This window comes from Diabrotica undecimpunctata, chromosome 9, assembly GCF_040954645.1.
Source record: "Diabrotica undecimpunctata isolate CICGRU chromosome 9, icDiaUnde3, whole genome shotgun sequence".
Lineage (NCBI taxonomy): Eukaryota > Metazoa > Arthropoda > Insecta > Coleoptera > Chrysomelidae > Diabrotica > Diabrotica undecimpunctata.
The window spans coordinates 101,895,965-101,913,079 of NC_092811.1; the positions used below are offsets into that span (position 1 = coordinate 101,895,965).

Below are 17,115 nucleotides of genomic sequence, written 5' to 3' on the forward strand. Positions count from 1 at the left end.
GTAAATGAAGTTAAACATAGCAACAAATTCAATAAAAGAAGGTGTTCTAAAGAGAACTTTAGAAATCTGCCAATTATTGTTAGCAGTGTTAGCAGAGCAAGAATGAATAAAGATATTATGAAATTAAAAAGATTGTATAATAAACTCAACCAACTACTAATGCTTACTTATGACCAGATTAGTATATGTTAAAGAATTTATTTGCACGTGTCTACAGGTTCAATGCAAAAAACACAGTAGAAGAGATAAAAAGACTCATTTATTAAAATAGCACAGCCTGTTGAAATACCTGCTTAACGAACAATATATACTAAAAATCTATTTCTATAAAAAACATTCATACTACATATTTCATCTCCAAAGGAATTCCAGTAGACAGAAACTTAAGTACCTTGACACAATGCTCATCCAGAGTTCGAAGAAGGAAGCAGTGACATGAAGTAAGGAAGCTCAGTGATTATATACCAAGCAAAATTTTAACTACTCGAGAGGAATAACTGATGCAAGACAGGTTCTTAAGCAGACTTAAAGAGACAACGCAGTAGAAAGTTGTTAAAGCTGAAGAACTCCCTAAATCCAAAGGTGTGTTGAAATAATTCTGCTGAAACTACAATTGGAGATCTGAATTGACATTAACCCGTCTTGGCAAACAAAGTAAAGGAATCACGGTGGAGCGCTGGATAATCCTGGGATCCAAGCCTAATGCCGATGAAGGACTACATGTCTCCAGGTTGACAAGGAGTACAATGTAAAATTAAACAAGCTACACTAGAAGCACCATTTCAGCTACACCATGGTAGTTTTAAGTAACTGGATAGAAAGAAATCTACACAGACTGCGAACAATAATGAACCAAAGCTTGCGATAATCACTTCCATGCACGACACCAAAAGGGAATGCATGCAGAAAGAAAAAACCTCACATGGGCAATACATTGAACATGGACTCCTTGATGGAAAACTGCATCTGTACATGATCTCGCAGTACAAATTCCTTGTCATTTATCTGTCAGACTTGTCCTATGATTTATTAGTTCTTGCAGAATTTTAGTTTATAGTTCCAAGGTAAGTTAAAGTAAGGGTAAAGTATTTAATAAGTTAATTAGTGCTGTTAGAGGTATTCAGTTATGGCTGCTCCACAATATTTTAGCGGTTCATTTGGTATCGTCTTTACAGCTTTTCCATTCCTTAGCTTTCCATGTGTCTATTAAACTTCCTGCTTGTTTGTAGTAACTTCTTTCTTTGTAGCTCTTTCTAGTGTTTCTGGTTCTAACGTCATTTGTTGTTCCTCTGAATGCAGCTTCTTTAGATAGTCTAAGTCTATCAATGTATCCTTTTCTATGACCTCTTATAAAGCGCCATATTTCCTTTGCTTAAATTGTATTGTATAAAACACCGATAACAGTCTTAGACAGAAAGCCCTGAGATAGGAATTAAAGCATTTTACATACTACAGAAATATACCTTTGCCTCATTTAAGTTTTCGTAAGTTTTACTTGTCCAGTACTTTTCTTATAGATACTTCCTGAATTTTACTCGCCAAATAATAATATGTTTATTCTTTTAACTTGGTAGTTTCTATATTGTGCAATATTAGTACTACCACTACTTTACATCTGATTGCAATTTGGAATATATCAAAATATGTAATAACATAATTTAATGATAAAAAGGCTTTTCGATTTTATACAGAGAGGAAAATACTGCATATTTCAATTTCCTTTTTAACAATATGATTTATGATGTATGACAATATGATCATTTATTATGTACTCAATTATTTTGTCGAAGAATGCACAAGAAATTACTTACGTAACCAATTTTCTGATCAGTTTCTGTAAACTATATACAGGGTGTTTTACGACGAGCTTTTACTACCTATATATCGGAAACTACTTACACGGTATTTATAAAAATTGATTTATGGTAATTACAAGTTATGACAAACTTAAAGAAAATATTTTAACATGTCACTTCCGGTTATATCGGAATTAAATAAAAACTCTGGTATTTTAAATAGAACACCCAATATATTATTGCATTTTTAGATTTTACGTAAAATTCTAGACACAATTTGTATAAGGTACAGCTTTTTCCTAAAAAAACTGATACGACTCATAGTAAGATTTGTTCATTTTGAGCAGTGTTTTGATTGGTCTGACATATTATATTTATTATGACAGACAAATAATAAAATAAACAAACAAACAACAAACAATTGATTACATATGTTTATTCATACATTGTAATAATTATTAAGGTCTAAATTTTGATATTATTTTGAATTCCTGCGTATTTTGAGGTCCATCTGCGTGAAAGGAACTATGAGAACAGGACAATTATCTTGTTGAAGGATAAAATTATTTTCTGGATACAACTGTTCTACATTGGAAACATGATGTTTTCTAGAATATTCAGATAAGTCTACCCAACAAACCTGCCATGCTATACAATGCCCAAACATGTGGTAAAAACATAACATTTTTATGGATACCATCCCATGTTGGGATAAAGGGTAATGAAGCAGCTGATAAAGCAGCAACAGAAACTATCAATAACACGACAATTCCTATTATGCAAAACATACCAATTTCAGACCAAAAAACATTAATAAAAACTTACATTAACAAAACCTGGCAAGTAAAATGGAACCAAACAGAAGCAAAATTAAAAATTATCAAACCAGATGTTACTTCTGCTTTACTGACGTTCCCAGCTCAAAGACATGACCAAGTAGTTATTAACAGACTGCGGCTAGGCTAGGTCATACAAAATTTACACATGGATACATCATCTCCAAGGACCCTCAGCCGATTTGCCACGCCTGTCAAATACCATTTTCAATGCAACATATAATGATAGAGTGTCCAGTGTACTCAACAGCAAGATCGACAGCAAAAATAAAACACAATTTGAAAGAAACTCTAAAAGAAGACATCAGTAATACAATAAATTTTATCAAAAATTGTAAACTGTATAACAAACTGTAACATAACATAAAATGTTTGTATTTTCCAAAACTGCTATGTAAATTTTAATAATATACTAAGTGTAATTTTTCTAAAATAAAGATATACCACCCCGCTAATAACCCTAGGGGTTGATGCGGTAAAAAAAAACCTGCCATCAATACGCCACACCATTTCCATTCCTCTAGATGAAATCCATTCCCACAAATTAAAGCTAAAATGACCAGCTGCTCGATATCTTTCAACATTTATAGAAGATTAAATCTATTATTATCTGGTCTATAGATCCCAATTTTGCCCTTTTTAGAAGATTGAAAAATTTTCTCATCTGTAAATATTACCCTGTCTCAAAAATCTTGATTTTGTGCTTGTTTTTTTGCTGCAGTTCGGTACCTAAGACGCGATGCTTTAATTCTGCGCCAAGTTGTTGTCTTTCTTCCCGAAAACTGTGACATAATTCTTGCAGTTTTCGCATCTTCAAAAGGATTCTCTTCTAATCTCTCCAAAAGCGTACGATCTTCATGAGTGGTAGATATTTTTGGTTTGCTTTCTTTCGAGAGTTTCTTGTTCTCTCCATCTTTTATTAATATTAAAAACTGTTGTTCTGTTTACGTTAAAATGGTTCGCTACGGCAAATAGTAACCAACCATCTTCTAATTTCGTTACAATTCTTGCTTTTAGTTCTTTGCTAGCATGTGGGCCATTTTTTGATGTTGAACAGAATAAGTTATCTGACAAATTTTAAAATTTTGCAGTGTAAGTGACAGTATGTAAATAATAAGTATTTATCCTTCAAAATACACTGCTCAATTTTCTACAAAATACGCTTTAAGAGTAGTATCAGTTCTTTTAGGAACCAGCTGTACCATAGGTCAAAACTTAATACATTTCAAAAAGTTATTCATCTTTTTCAAAAATTTTGACAAATAGAGACAAACATTTTAAAGTTAATAGCTCATCCATTTACAAAACATAATGTTTTGAAAACCTTTGCACACAAAGAGTAGGTAATGATCTTTTAGGGAATTTGATCGTAATTGAATTTTTAAATCCTGGGTGTTCACAAATGATAGGCCATTTCTTTAAACTCCAAACCACAGTACATAATTTTAAATAAAACACCCTGTATCTTATGATTAATCGGAAAAGAAGTCAATTGTCTTTCAAATATCATTAGGGTTCCCTATACCTAAAGTTAATTGTTGGAGATAATTGTGGTTTAACGTCAAGATGTGTTTTACAAGTTTTTGCAAAGTGCTTTTCATGTTCTCTTCTTTTTCTGATATATTTATCAAATACTACTAATGTTCTTAATTTTGTAATATAATTACACAATTCCTTTAATTTTATTACAAGTAGAATAAGTACAGAGAAATATGCAATATCTATTTTTGAATTTATTAATCAATGTAGTAAATATTTTTTTTTTCAGAATCTATTAAAATAAATATAAGCTTTTTCCTAAACATTCTTTAATATTCTACATACACCCCAATCAATAAATAATGAGAAAACTCACCTGGAACACTTGATTTCCGCTAAGTTGATAGTTTGTAGGTACCAAAACTGACCCTCCAGACATTGTTTGTTGCTTAAAGAGCATACCTGGTGGCCGTATCATTGCTCCCTGAGATTTGATATTGATATTTGGACCTAACGTGGGTCGTCCTCTACCCCTGATAAAAAAATTAAAAATTAAATCTAATGAAAGAATGAAATATTTAATTATATTGAAATACATATTTTCCAGAAGTAAATGCATAATACCTAGAAATGGCACGAGGTATACTCAAAAAACTTTTTGTAAAATTATTGGAAAATTAATAGGTAGAACCGATATTTAATATTATTCTCCTCTTCTCAGACGAGGAATTAGTTTTGGATCTCCTTTTATCAACATTTTTCTCTCCCTTCTTATATATTTTTCCCTTTTCTATATTTCTATTAAATTATCACATGGATGTCCTCTTCCTTTTTTTCTCTTTTATTTTCGGATCATTACTTCCATATATAGGGTTGGAAATCAAAGAATCTTTTTCTTCTTTACGTGCCATCTCCGCGATGGAGGTAGGCAATCATCATGGCTATTCTGATCTTAGATGCTGCCGCTCTGAATAGTTCGATTGATGTGCATCCGTACCATTCCCTCAAGTTACACAATCATGAGATTCTTCTCCTACCTACACTTCTCTTGCCCTGGATTTTCCCTTGTATAATTAATTGAAGTATGTTTTATATTTCAATACGCATAACATGCCCCAGGTATTGCAGCTTTCGTGTCTTGATGGTTTCCAATATTTCCATTCTTTTGTAGACTCTACTCCAAGATAGCTTCAGGATACTTCTATACACTCACAGTTCAAATGCTTCCAACTTTTTAGTAGTCGACTCGTTCATTGTCCATACTTCTATCCCGTAAAGCAGAGTCGAGAAAATATAACACCTTGGCAGCCTAACTCTCAAGTCTAATTTCAGTTCTCTTGCACAAAGTACCTTTCTCATTTTATTGAATTTTGTGCTTTCTCTATTCGAACTTTGATTTCTTTGGAGTAATCGTTTGTGTGATTAATTATTGTGCCAAGATAATTGTAGTTTTTAACTTGTTCTAAAGTTTTACCGTTAATTGTCAGGCTTTCATCATTATTTTGGGTTTTTGATATCCTCATAAACTTAGTTTTCTTGATGTTTATTGATAATCCATATTCTTCTCCATACTCAACTATCTTGTTTAATAGCTTTTGGAGGTCTTGGAGGTTGTCTGCTATTATGATAGTATCATCGTCCGCATATCTAATGTTGTTAATTGGTGTTCCATTGACCTTCATTCCTGCTGTTTCTCCCTCAAGAGCTCTTTTCATAATTTCTTCAGAGTATGCATTGAATAGTAGTGGTGACAATACACATCCCTGTCGCACTCCTATTTTAATTTCGAACTCTTCTGAATTTGATATAATTCGAAGGTCATTGTATTGTAATTGTTTTGCATTGAGGACGTCCATTAGCTTTTTGTGGTGGACTTTATCGAAAGCCTTGTTGTAATCTATGAAACAGACGTACATATCTTGGTTCACATCCAAGCGTCTCTGGATTAGTACATTTAATGCAAAGAGAGCTTCACGGGTACCTACGCCTCTACGGGATCCAAATTGGGTTTCTTCAATATCCACATCAAGGATTTGGTAAATGCTTTTATGGATTATCTTTAAAAACATTTTAAGTGTGTGAGACATCAGGCTTATGGAGCGGTGGTCTGTGCATTCTCTAACATTTTTCTTTTTTGGGAGACAAATAAATGTTGAGGTCAACCATTCATTGGGTATGTCACTCGACTAATAAATTTCATTAAAGAGCTTTAAGAGGACATCCATGTATTCATTTTCTATTATTTTAAGGATATCAATAGGCAGTTGATATGGCACAGGACGTTTTCCGTTTCTGCTGATCTTTAGTGCATATAGTATTGTCTACCTTTGTAATTTCTATACTTGTTCCTCTGTCCTCGAAATATATGTCTTGCAGCTTTCCTCTTTCGTCGTAGAAGAGCTCTTCCATATATTCTTTCCATCGTTTTAGCTTTTCATCAGTTGTTATCATAGTATTTCCATTTTTATCTAAAAGAGTTGTGTTGTGGTTTCTTTTTTGCAGCCCTGCCAATTCTTTAATCTTTTTATGTAGGTTGAATAGGTCGTATTGTTAGTGTTTTCAAACTGTACTGTTGCTAGGTAATGTTCATATAGGTACCGAATGATTTTTAGATCTTGACAATCTACATAATCCTTTTCTTTCTAGAATATTTATAACGCGCTATGGTTGACATAGTCAAATGCTTTAGTGTAATCTATAAAGCATAGATATACTTATTTCCGCTGATCTCGGCACTTTTGCAGCAGGACTGACAACACAAACAAAGCATCTCTGGTTCCCAAACCTTCTCGAAAGTCCATTTGTAGTTAGAGTTACGAACACAAGAAATGATTTAGTGTATTTTTAATGGATATATAGCAAGAAAAAGCATATTAATATGGATGATATTGATATACTGTATATAAACATACAAGAAATAGCGGCGTTGCCATAATGTGTTTGACTTTATAATAATAAATCATAATTTGTCCATATTGATTAGAAGGAAAATAGGAGCATAAGTTTAAATGTGTCACTACATACATTTTGACGTGCAAGGCCCTTTTGAAACATTTACTCACCTGTTGATTGCGCTCTGAGTACTCTGTAACTGCATCTTCGACAGGAACTGGTACTGGGTATTCTTAGACAAGGCCTGATAAGCTGCAGCTGTAGCGTTCAAACCTTGCTGTCTCATTTTAGGCACTCTTGGTATCTTCGCTGGGGGTTCCCAGTCTACTGGCGGATCTAGGTTCCTTTCAGGTTTGAATTTTCTCATACAGGTCACTAGATGCCGCGACAGTTTACCTTTTGACAGAAAATATATATTAAGATGGATTGTAGATATGGTAATAGAGAAGCAGTATATTTTAACAAAAACAAGGGAGCTATACAACAATGCACAAAGCATCTAGCTTGGCGCAGAATTACTCCTTTATTAGTTACTAATTGGTATTTATATAATTAACTTGTAGTTACACAGTACAAGACCAAGACGTAAAGGTTAAATATATTTTTCTTATTATATGAATCTTACCTTTCTGATTGTCCTCAAATGGACAATTGGGACATTGATGGAACGCAGGAGCCCTCTCCAAATGACCCCGTACGGCGTGTTCTGCTTCCATGTGAAACAGAATATCATGCGGGCTTCTCACTTCATATGCACAGAAATTACACTTATAAACAAAGTTCTTCATATGAGGCGTTTCCAAGTGATACGACATAGCCAGCGCCGATTCTGTCTTGAAGTTACAAAATTCACATTTTTTCAATACAGTCTTGAAATGTTCGTTATTTTCTTTACTGTATGCCAGGTTCTTGACCAAGGATTTTATTGTCTTTTCTGTTTCTGGATTTGAACCACCTTAAAAATAAAAAATAATGTGTATAGAATGAACATGATAAAAAAGAAATGAAAAACTAACAATTAGTACATTAACACTAAAAATACACTTTGCTTTTTGAAAACATAATGTCTTTTGTTTGTAAAATTTGCAAAGCAGACAGATTGATAAATTAGTCGGCAAGGGAATCTATAATTTGCATTAATTAAATCTAATACCGTCTTTCTGAGTTACTGAAACTTTGCAATGACGGCACAGGGCATATCACAAGGACTGTGATGAGGGGTATTTTTAATGAGCAACCAGATCACATGACAAAAAAATTCAATTATAAGAATTCATATACAGTGTCTATTCCAGATAGGAATGTATGGAGAAACAAGGAGTACCATAACTAACAGGGTAGGATCTGGTATACAGATAGATCGAAAACTACAGAGGGTGAAAGAGCAGGAATAATCCAAAAATTAGCGAAAGCTTTGCCTTCAGTAGTATACTAGCGATAAGTATACTGATTAGGAAGTAGGACATCTGATGTATTGGAGTATGCCGACGTTTTAAGAACTAGGTTGCCTAATAAACGAATGTACCTATTTTTTGATAATTTCTTTTCCTTTTCTTTATTAGAATTGTTACCGGAGAAAACTTTCAACGCTACTGGAACAATTCGTGAAAATCGAATACCTAATGGGCCCCTAACAAATTCAAAAGAAATGAAAACATAAAAAAGCAAGCTCAAGGCGTTTTCGATTTCAAAAAGACTGAAAATCAGAACATTATTGTCGTGAAGCGGCATGACAATAGCATTGTCAATCTGTGCTTAAATGCGGTAGGCGTATAAGGTGAAAAGATTTTTAGCGAAAAAAACGGATAAATATTCAAACAAGAGCGAAAAAAACAGACAAATATTCAAACAAGCTATAGTTTTTAGATTATTAAAATAATCATACATATCATCAATATAATATCAAAAAAATAAATTTGAATCACAAGTAGACATAATAATGGGTATATATGGCCTCATGGTAATTACAAAAAATGCACTTCAAAAATTGACTCCATCTGAAGAACAAAGTTATAAAATAAATCCAAAACTATAGCTATTTGGGAACAAGCATAAATTAAACAAGTGACTATTCAAGGGAAATAAGAATAAAAATCAAAAAATCACGAAGCGCATTCAAAAACATGAAACAAACACTATGTAGCAGTAGATCTAAGCCTGAAATTAAGAGTATGAATTTTGTAGTGTTATGTCTCTCCGGTTCTGTTGCATAGTGCAGAGTCATCTCTTAATAAATGTTGCCTGAATACATTGAAAACTTTTGAAATGTGGAGATACCAAAGAATTTTAAAAATATTTTGGACAGATAGAGTCCCCAAGGAAGAAAATAAACAAAAACAATAAAATATTTATACCGTCAAAGTGAGAAAACTTTCAATATTTGGGACATACGAGTATAACCCGTTGTGAAAAATACAACATCCTACAGATGATAATGCAGAGCAAGATTCAAGATAAACGCAGCGTAGGACGAAGAATTTCCTGGTTGAGAAATCTCAGAGAATAGTTCGAATGCAATTCAATACAATTGTTCCATGCAGTGACCTCAAAGATAAGGATAGCAATGATTACTACAGTAGAAGCCACAGTTACATTATTGTTTCAAAAAAACAATAACATAAAGAAAAATACTATAAAAAAAGTAAAATATATCAAAAACTCATTGTTGATAGTTTATCTATATTTTTCAATTTTCAATAACTTCCATTGTAAACACATTCTTTGGAAAATAAAGATCATTATAAAGTTATTAGGACAAGCGAATCAGTTTTAATCTCCATTGTCCACGCAAAGCAAACATGTCTCTTTGTCGATTTGGGTACTGGCCATTAGACCAAAAACTTGTTGGCAAAAACTAGCAAAAAAATTTTCGCAAGCGGATGAAAGTACCTACATTATGGAACTGTTGCCAGTATTTGTGGTGAATTTCAAACAGAGTATGACTTAGTGTGCAAGTAAAACGTGTGGTGTTAAATGTATTGAACTATCATCTGAACTTAAAAAATGGTGACAGCCTGACTACAGAAAAAGTTTCGAAAATTGTGCGGTTTGCAAAATTTATAACATCCGCAAAGAAGCTTAGCAAGAATACTTACGATGAGGGAGTAAAATCTCGAATAAGGAAAATTGCCCATGATTTTTTTTTTTTTAAATATACCACCAATCTTCGACAGCATAATGAACTGAGTGAAGGATGATGAGGACCTACCAGCTTTTTCAAAAACCAATAATGATGGAAAGAAAAGATATTATATGGTGGAGACAGAAGTACCTTCAGAAAAATAAAAACATTGAGGAATAAGGATAATGTAAACCTTATTTATACAGATGAGTCTTGGACTAACTTCGGTGCTCCAGTCAGAAAGGAATGGAGGGACACAACGATCAAGAATCCATGAGATGCCTTCATAAAAGGGCTCTCTACTGAATTGAAAGCTCCAACCCAAAGAGATCCTCTGCTTGTTCTTCTTCATGCTGGAAGCGAAACTGGTTTTGTGACATGAACCGAATTAACTTTCGGGGCTTCAGTCAGAAAGGAATGGAGGGACACAACGATCAAGAATCCATGAGATGCCTTCATAAAAGGGCTCTCTACTGGATTGAAAGCTCCAACCCAAAGAGATCCTCTGCTTGTTCTTCTTCATGCTGGAAGCGAAACTGGTTTTGTGACATGAACCGAATTAACTTTCGGGGCTTCAGTCAGAAAGGAATGGAGGGACACAACGATCAAGAATCCATGAGATGCCTTCGTAAAAGGGCTCTCTACTGGACTGAAAGCTCCAACCCAAAGAGATCCTCTGCTTGTTCTTCTTCATGCTGGAAGCGAATGTTGTGGCATGGGCCGAATTAACTTTCGGTGCTTCAGGCAGAAAGGAATGGAGGGACACAACGATCAAGAATCCATGAGATGCCTTCATAAAAGGGCTCTCTACTGGACTGAAAGCTCCAACCCAAAGAGGTCCTCTGCTTGTTCTTCTTCATGCTGGAAGCAAAACTGGTTTTGTGGCATGAACCGAATTAATTTTCTTGGCCAAGAAGGGAACCGCTGATTACCGCGACGAAATGGACGGGGATCTATATGAAGAATGGTTTAAGAAGATGTTAATTCCAAACTTGCTGAAAGACAAAGAAACCGTTGTCGTTTTGGATAACGCGTCATACTACTCCTGCAAATTTGATTTCCCGAACAAATTGTGGAACAAAAGGTAAATCAAGGATTGACTAATCGAAAAGAACATTTTCTTCGGGGAAGATTATAGAAAGATGGTAAGAGATCATTTTGACTCAAATAGCTTTTTACTATTCTTTTATGGAAATCACTTTTACGTGAAAACTTCTTCAACCTGTCATAAGTTTTTTAAGATTTGGTAGTATTTGTTGGATTTTATTCGGCAGAAGTCAACTGTCTAACCGTCGCTAGTGATAGTTTTGAGTAGTTTTGTTGTGAATAATGTGATCAAGTCATGGACTGGCTCAACATCACATAATTTGGATTATTTCACGGGACTAGAACAAATACCAAAGCATGAGTCAGACGTTCAAAATCTTCCAGAAATTAACGAAAATCAGACAGAAATAGAAGTAATTTGATTTTGACAATACTAATAGTAAAGATAGAAATTTTCACTTTGAATGATTCTGAAAAGCACTGAATAATTCTGCTACCTCAGATTTTTAAGACCTCCAAAATGCTTAAATGGACACAGAAAAGACTACTATGTGGAAAATCTGAACACCTGTGTCAGAGGTAGAGGGACCAACATCTTGAGCAAAATCAAAAGTGTCTTTCGACTATTAATTGACAATTATATTTTAAAGCGATATACGAATCTTGAAGCATTGAGACAAACTTATATAGTAAAGTCTGTAAGATTTCTCTAAAATATCTTCGAACTTGCACTGGACATCGTTATGCCCGTAGAATTTTACAACAAAACTTTGATTTGAAGAGCTTATTGAGCTATGGTCAATCACGTGGGGCCCACCAATTTTTTCAAAAACCATGCTTCTTGACGGGTTTTTGGATATCATGAAATTTATATGGTTTGACATTCAATCAACGGGATGAGAAATATTGTGGATCAATAAATCTGCACTCATATTAGAAGTTTGAGATCCAGAATTACCAATATTGTTTTATTCCGAATGAAAATATTACTATCAGTGAACAGCTATTTCAGATAGAGCGTAGTTGTGGCGAATAAACCTGTCAAGTTTGGTATCAAATTGATCGAATTTGGAATCAAATTGATAACAGTCGCTATTCAAATCAAAGACTTTCAGACCACGTGGTGAGGTAACTAATAAAATTATATTTGATACAAGGGCAAAATGTTAACCATTGGCAAGTTCGTTTCACCTTGCTCGAGAGTCTCAAAAGAATGACAACATTTGTAGGGATAGTCAATAATATTGGAAGAGAGCTACCAAAATCTTTGAGAATAAACGAAAGTGTACATTTAGAAAAAATGTAATTTTACTTGTAACGTCGGAGTCCATTCAAAAAGGAGGAAAAAGAAGGCAAATATGATAGAATTTTATAATAAAACCAAATATTATGAACTAAATGCCTAAAAAATACACTGAGAAGCAAATTCAATGCGGTCACTGCAGGTTTTTTTACAATCTTTTGGATTTAGTGACAATAAATGCTCTTGAGCCAGCTAGAAAAACGCTCCTTGATAGACCCATTAGTTAGAGAAGAGGAAGACCCAGAACAAGATTCCCTGATAACATCGATGAAGACATGAGAAATATGGGAATACATGCTTCGCGGAAGAAGGCGATGGATAGGGACGACTGGAGAGAAATTCTTGAGGAGGCTAAAACCCACGCAGAGTTGTAAAGCCAGAATGATGATGAAATGCTCTTGGCTCTTCACAAAGCAGCCATCGGCAAGAAAATATCACGTATTTCGATCTAGTTGACGAACTTATTGTCGGCGTTTCAAAGTTTGACATGCAGCCAATTCAAGAGAACCATGAAAGAATAAGTTTGTTATATAAAATAAGATACAGTTAATATTTATAGATAATTTTTATAAATATTAACTGCATCTTTAAAATAAATGCTTTGTCACATAACTATTTGACTGAAGCACTTCCAAAAACAAAGTGGTGAACACAAAGACCACAAATATACTTTAATTTTTATTTCTAGTGTTATGAGAGATCTGTATGGCACAGGTTGATGCCAAAATAAGAGAAAAATAAGATATATGTGGTGCAACACCAAAATAATCATCCAATACAAATAATAGCTGTGTTAATTAGTAAAAGAAATAAGATATGAGAGTCAATAAGTATGATGGGAGGAAATTAAACGATAAAAGGGATTAACATGTATAAGACCTAACATACGAACATGTGGAGAAATGTAATTAGGGAAGTCCACCACATATAAAGAGATACAAAGATGATGATAATGAATAAATACACAATAATTACTTACCTTCCCTACTATGTTTTCGTTTCTGCTGTTTCAACAGATCAGTTTGTACATATTCTTGAACTAAATTAAAGCCTATATTTATGAAGAATTTACCAAGAGGACTATCAAAGTATGAATAAGGCTTCTTGGCGTCCTCCAACTCCTTTTTAGATTCAGGAACGAAATTTGGATCAGACTTATCCTGTAAATACAAAAAAGAAACTTTAATAACAATAATTAATCAATGATATGTATATCAAGTTAGACGATTTTTCTACGTTAACTAGTCTGTGATTTCATTATTCAATTGTGAAAATGGTATGAGTGACTTTTAGATCAATTATTAGTCACAATATTTGGTTACATTACTACTGAATACTGGTACATGTAACTTTTACAGTAGTAGTACCCTTACGATTTAACAACCTGTTACAATCTCTTCAGCGTTTTGAGCAACTTAGAATTTCTAAGTGATTTTTCACTTCTTTCGTTTGGTTTAAAAGACATGTTTACGCTTCCCTTTCATTGCCACATACATAAAGAAATCATTATGTTAAGTCGAAGGATGGAACATCAATTCCATCAGTCCAATGATTACTTCCAAAGAAGTTTCACTTAACAGTTATTGCAAAATTGAAATTGTTTATCCCAGAAAGCTTTTATCTACAACGTTATGATGCGTAAACTATTAGATCTACATGAATTCTGAAAGCACCAAATTGAAGAGAAAGGCTTAAGGTAAACAACCAGTCCTTGCCACTGTACCATTTATTGCCACTGGCCCTAAAATTCTAAGAAAATGACTTGAAATCAAATTACATTTGTTGCAAGTACTAATACCTTATTATATTTGGCAACTGTGTACTGTTGTACAACACTCAAGCTTCAGCCATTTTTGTTGTATACCACTTAGAGTAGTGTTGTGTAAAACTGCTTCCTGTTTTTTTTTGTGATTTCTTATGAAAAAATTAAGGTAAGTACATTTTTTTTTCTAATTCACTTTTGTAAATTATTGTTTTATAAACTTATTTACACATGATATTCTCTTAAATAGTCTAAAATACATGTGTTTGCTGTTTAAATTCAGTTAAGTGTCCATATTTCTAAAGAAATGAACCTGGCAATGACTTGTTGCAAAATATTTTATGAATATCAGTCATTGCCACAAGTGGCCATTATTGGTTTGGGTTATTTTTAATTCATTACAATGTGTAAATTTACTATTTAAAATTAAGGTGTTGCCACTACTTTTTTATTGCAAAAACGTTACTTTTACCAGTTATTGCCAGTGGTGGCAATCACTGGTTCTAAAGTGGTAATCATAGGTTACATTAATATTTGGTATTACAAGTATTTTGTTCATTCATTACAGAAATTGCACCTAAAATGAATTATTCAAAAGAGCAATTTGCCAAAACTCTAGAGGACGTGAAAAAGAGAATCCCAGCAGCTACTGCAGCAAAAAAATCATGGAGTTCCTCCTAGTCCTTTGAGGCATAAGAGGGATGGAAAATCATTATTAGTTTGTTCTATGGGCCCTTCTACAATTTTAACCAAAGAGGAATCGGTCTTAGTAAAATTGATTTTACATCTATCAGAAAGACATTTTCCTGTTTCAAAAGTTCAGCTTTTGGATACAGCTTTTATTCATGGCCGTCCCATTGACAAATGGTTTTACTTGTTTTTTAAGAAGACATCCAGAAATATCCCAAAGAGTGTCACAGAATTTAACTCCCAGTCGGAAAAATATAAGTGAATACGATTTGAGACAGTGGTTCAGTCAAGTTGGGGAATATTTAAAGTCAACAGATTTGTTTGATATAACAAAAGAACCCAATCGTGTTTTCAATGCCGATGAGAGTGCATTTTATTTATCACCTCAAGAGGAAAAGGTTTTGGCTAAGAAAGGTGATAAAAATATTCATTGCTCTGCTGGAGATGAACAGGAAAATATAACTGGAAAAATCGCCCCTCCAATGATGGTGTTGGCATATGAAAGAATTCCATCAGCTGTATCACAAAGTATTCCAAAAGAATGGGTTCTAGAAACTTCAGATAATGGATGGATGTGTTCTAATACATTTTATGAATACATCACCAATATATTTAATCCGTGGCTCATTAGAGAGAATCTTAAAAAACCTATTATATTTTTTGTTGATGGGCATGTTTCTCATCTAACGTTACTTTTGTCCAACTTTTGTAAAGAACTGGTAGCTTTGTATCCCAACTCAACCCATCTGCTACAACCTATGAATATATCAGTGTTTAGGCCCTTAAAATTAGCATATAAAAATGAAGTCCAAAAGTGGAGAATAGACAACGATGGCAATAAACTTCAGAAATATCATTTTGGGTATGTTTTTGAAAAGGCACTAAATGATATAAATGAGAAAATTATTCAGAACGGATTTAAATCTTCAGGATTAAGCCCATTTAATGTTGAAAATGTTCACTTTGAAAAAATTAGTGTAAAAACATTAGTGCCAGTTCCACAATTTCTGACACATCTGGGTCTGTTAATTGTACATGTAAACAATCTCCACAAGCACTTAAGTATTTTGGAGGAAAGCTGGGTGAAGAAACTGTAAATAGGTTCAAGGTAACTTTAAACGAAAATCAGGATTGGAATGGTTCTATTGAGGATAAATCCCTTCTTAACACATGGAAAGAATGGACAATGGAAACCCTACCAATCCAAATTAAATGTAATACCATCCAAAACAATATTTCTATATTTCCAATTCATTGTACACCAGTAAAAAATTTCCAACCAAACATCTCTGGTACTCATAGCTCAGATATATTGTCTGAAACTGCGAACGTGTACACTTTTACATGTACAGTTGGGGAGTCCACTCCATTTAAGAAAGTACTGTTTTCGCCAGACCGAAAACCTCAGACAAAGAAGAGAAAACTAAAGGACAAGATTCCATCAGTGGTAACATCGGAAGCTTGGCGTGAAAATCACTTAAAAGAAAATGAAAACAAAAAGAAAGAAGAAGCAAAAACCAAAGAAAAATTGCAAAAAGCAAAAACGTATATTGAAACAGAAGCAAAAACAGGATATTTCTGATAATGATAGAGAGGATGAAGAGTGGGTCGAGAGTGGTAGCAGCTATGATGATATAGAATTTTATCAAGACCCTAACAAAGAATTTTGCCCACTAACTCACGGAGAACTTAGTGTGGAAACTATGTACTTGTGAAATTCCTAGGCGGTAAAAGAAAATCCATAACATACAGATATGTTTGTATTATTCAAGGCCTTATGGACAATAATGATGTACAAATAATGTTTAAGAAAATCTGTTAGTGCTGAAAAGAATATTTTTATTTGTGATGAAAAAGACATCTCTTTTGTTAATCAAAATCGTATTTTAAGCATACTGCCAACATTTACTATTTTATCCACTGGCGAACGGATCCGATATGAATTTACTTTGCCAGTGGATGTATTTGACGCCTAAAACCTGTGGAAAACACTAGATATATAGTTCAATTTATTTTGTCTTATTTTTTATATCAACATATATTTTACATGGGAAGGCTTCATTATTTTATTAATTATTTGGTTTAAATTTTTATTAATAAACAAGATTTTTCAGTAAAATGTCGATATTTATTTATGGCAATGGCTGGGTGGCAATAACTGGTATTTTGAAAAATTGTGGCAATTATTG

At 33.4% G+C, this 17,115-nt stretch overlaps 1 protein-coding gene across 3 annotated transcripts in view; it reads right to left on the minus strand.

The window, feature by feature from the left end:
- The window catches only part of MEP-1 (zinc finger protein MEP-1), a 110,726-nt gene that overhangs the window by 33,999 nt on the left and 59,612 nt on the right, over nucleotides 1–17,115 (minus strand). For all 3 annotated transcript variants that reach the window (XM_072543914.1, XM_072543913.1, XM_072543915.1), the window contains exons 5-8: nucleotides 13,454–13,634; nucleotides 7,629–7,958; nucleotides 7,174–7,399; nucleotides 4,488–4,644 (exon numbers count right to left, since the gene is read on the minus strand). In XM_072543914.1, coding sequence (XP_072400015.1) covers nucleotides 4,488–4,644; nucleotides 7,174–7,399; nucleotides 7,629–7,958; nucleotides 13,454–13,634 — 894 coding nt within the window. The remainder of the gene's footprint in view (nucleotides 1–4,487; nucleotides 4,645–7,173; nucleotides 7,400–7,628; nucleotides 7,959–13,453; nucleotides 13,635–17,115) is intronic.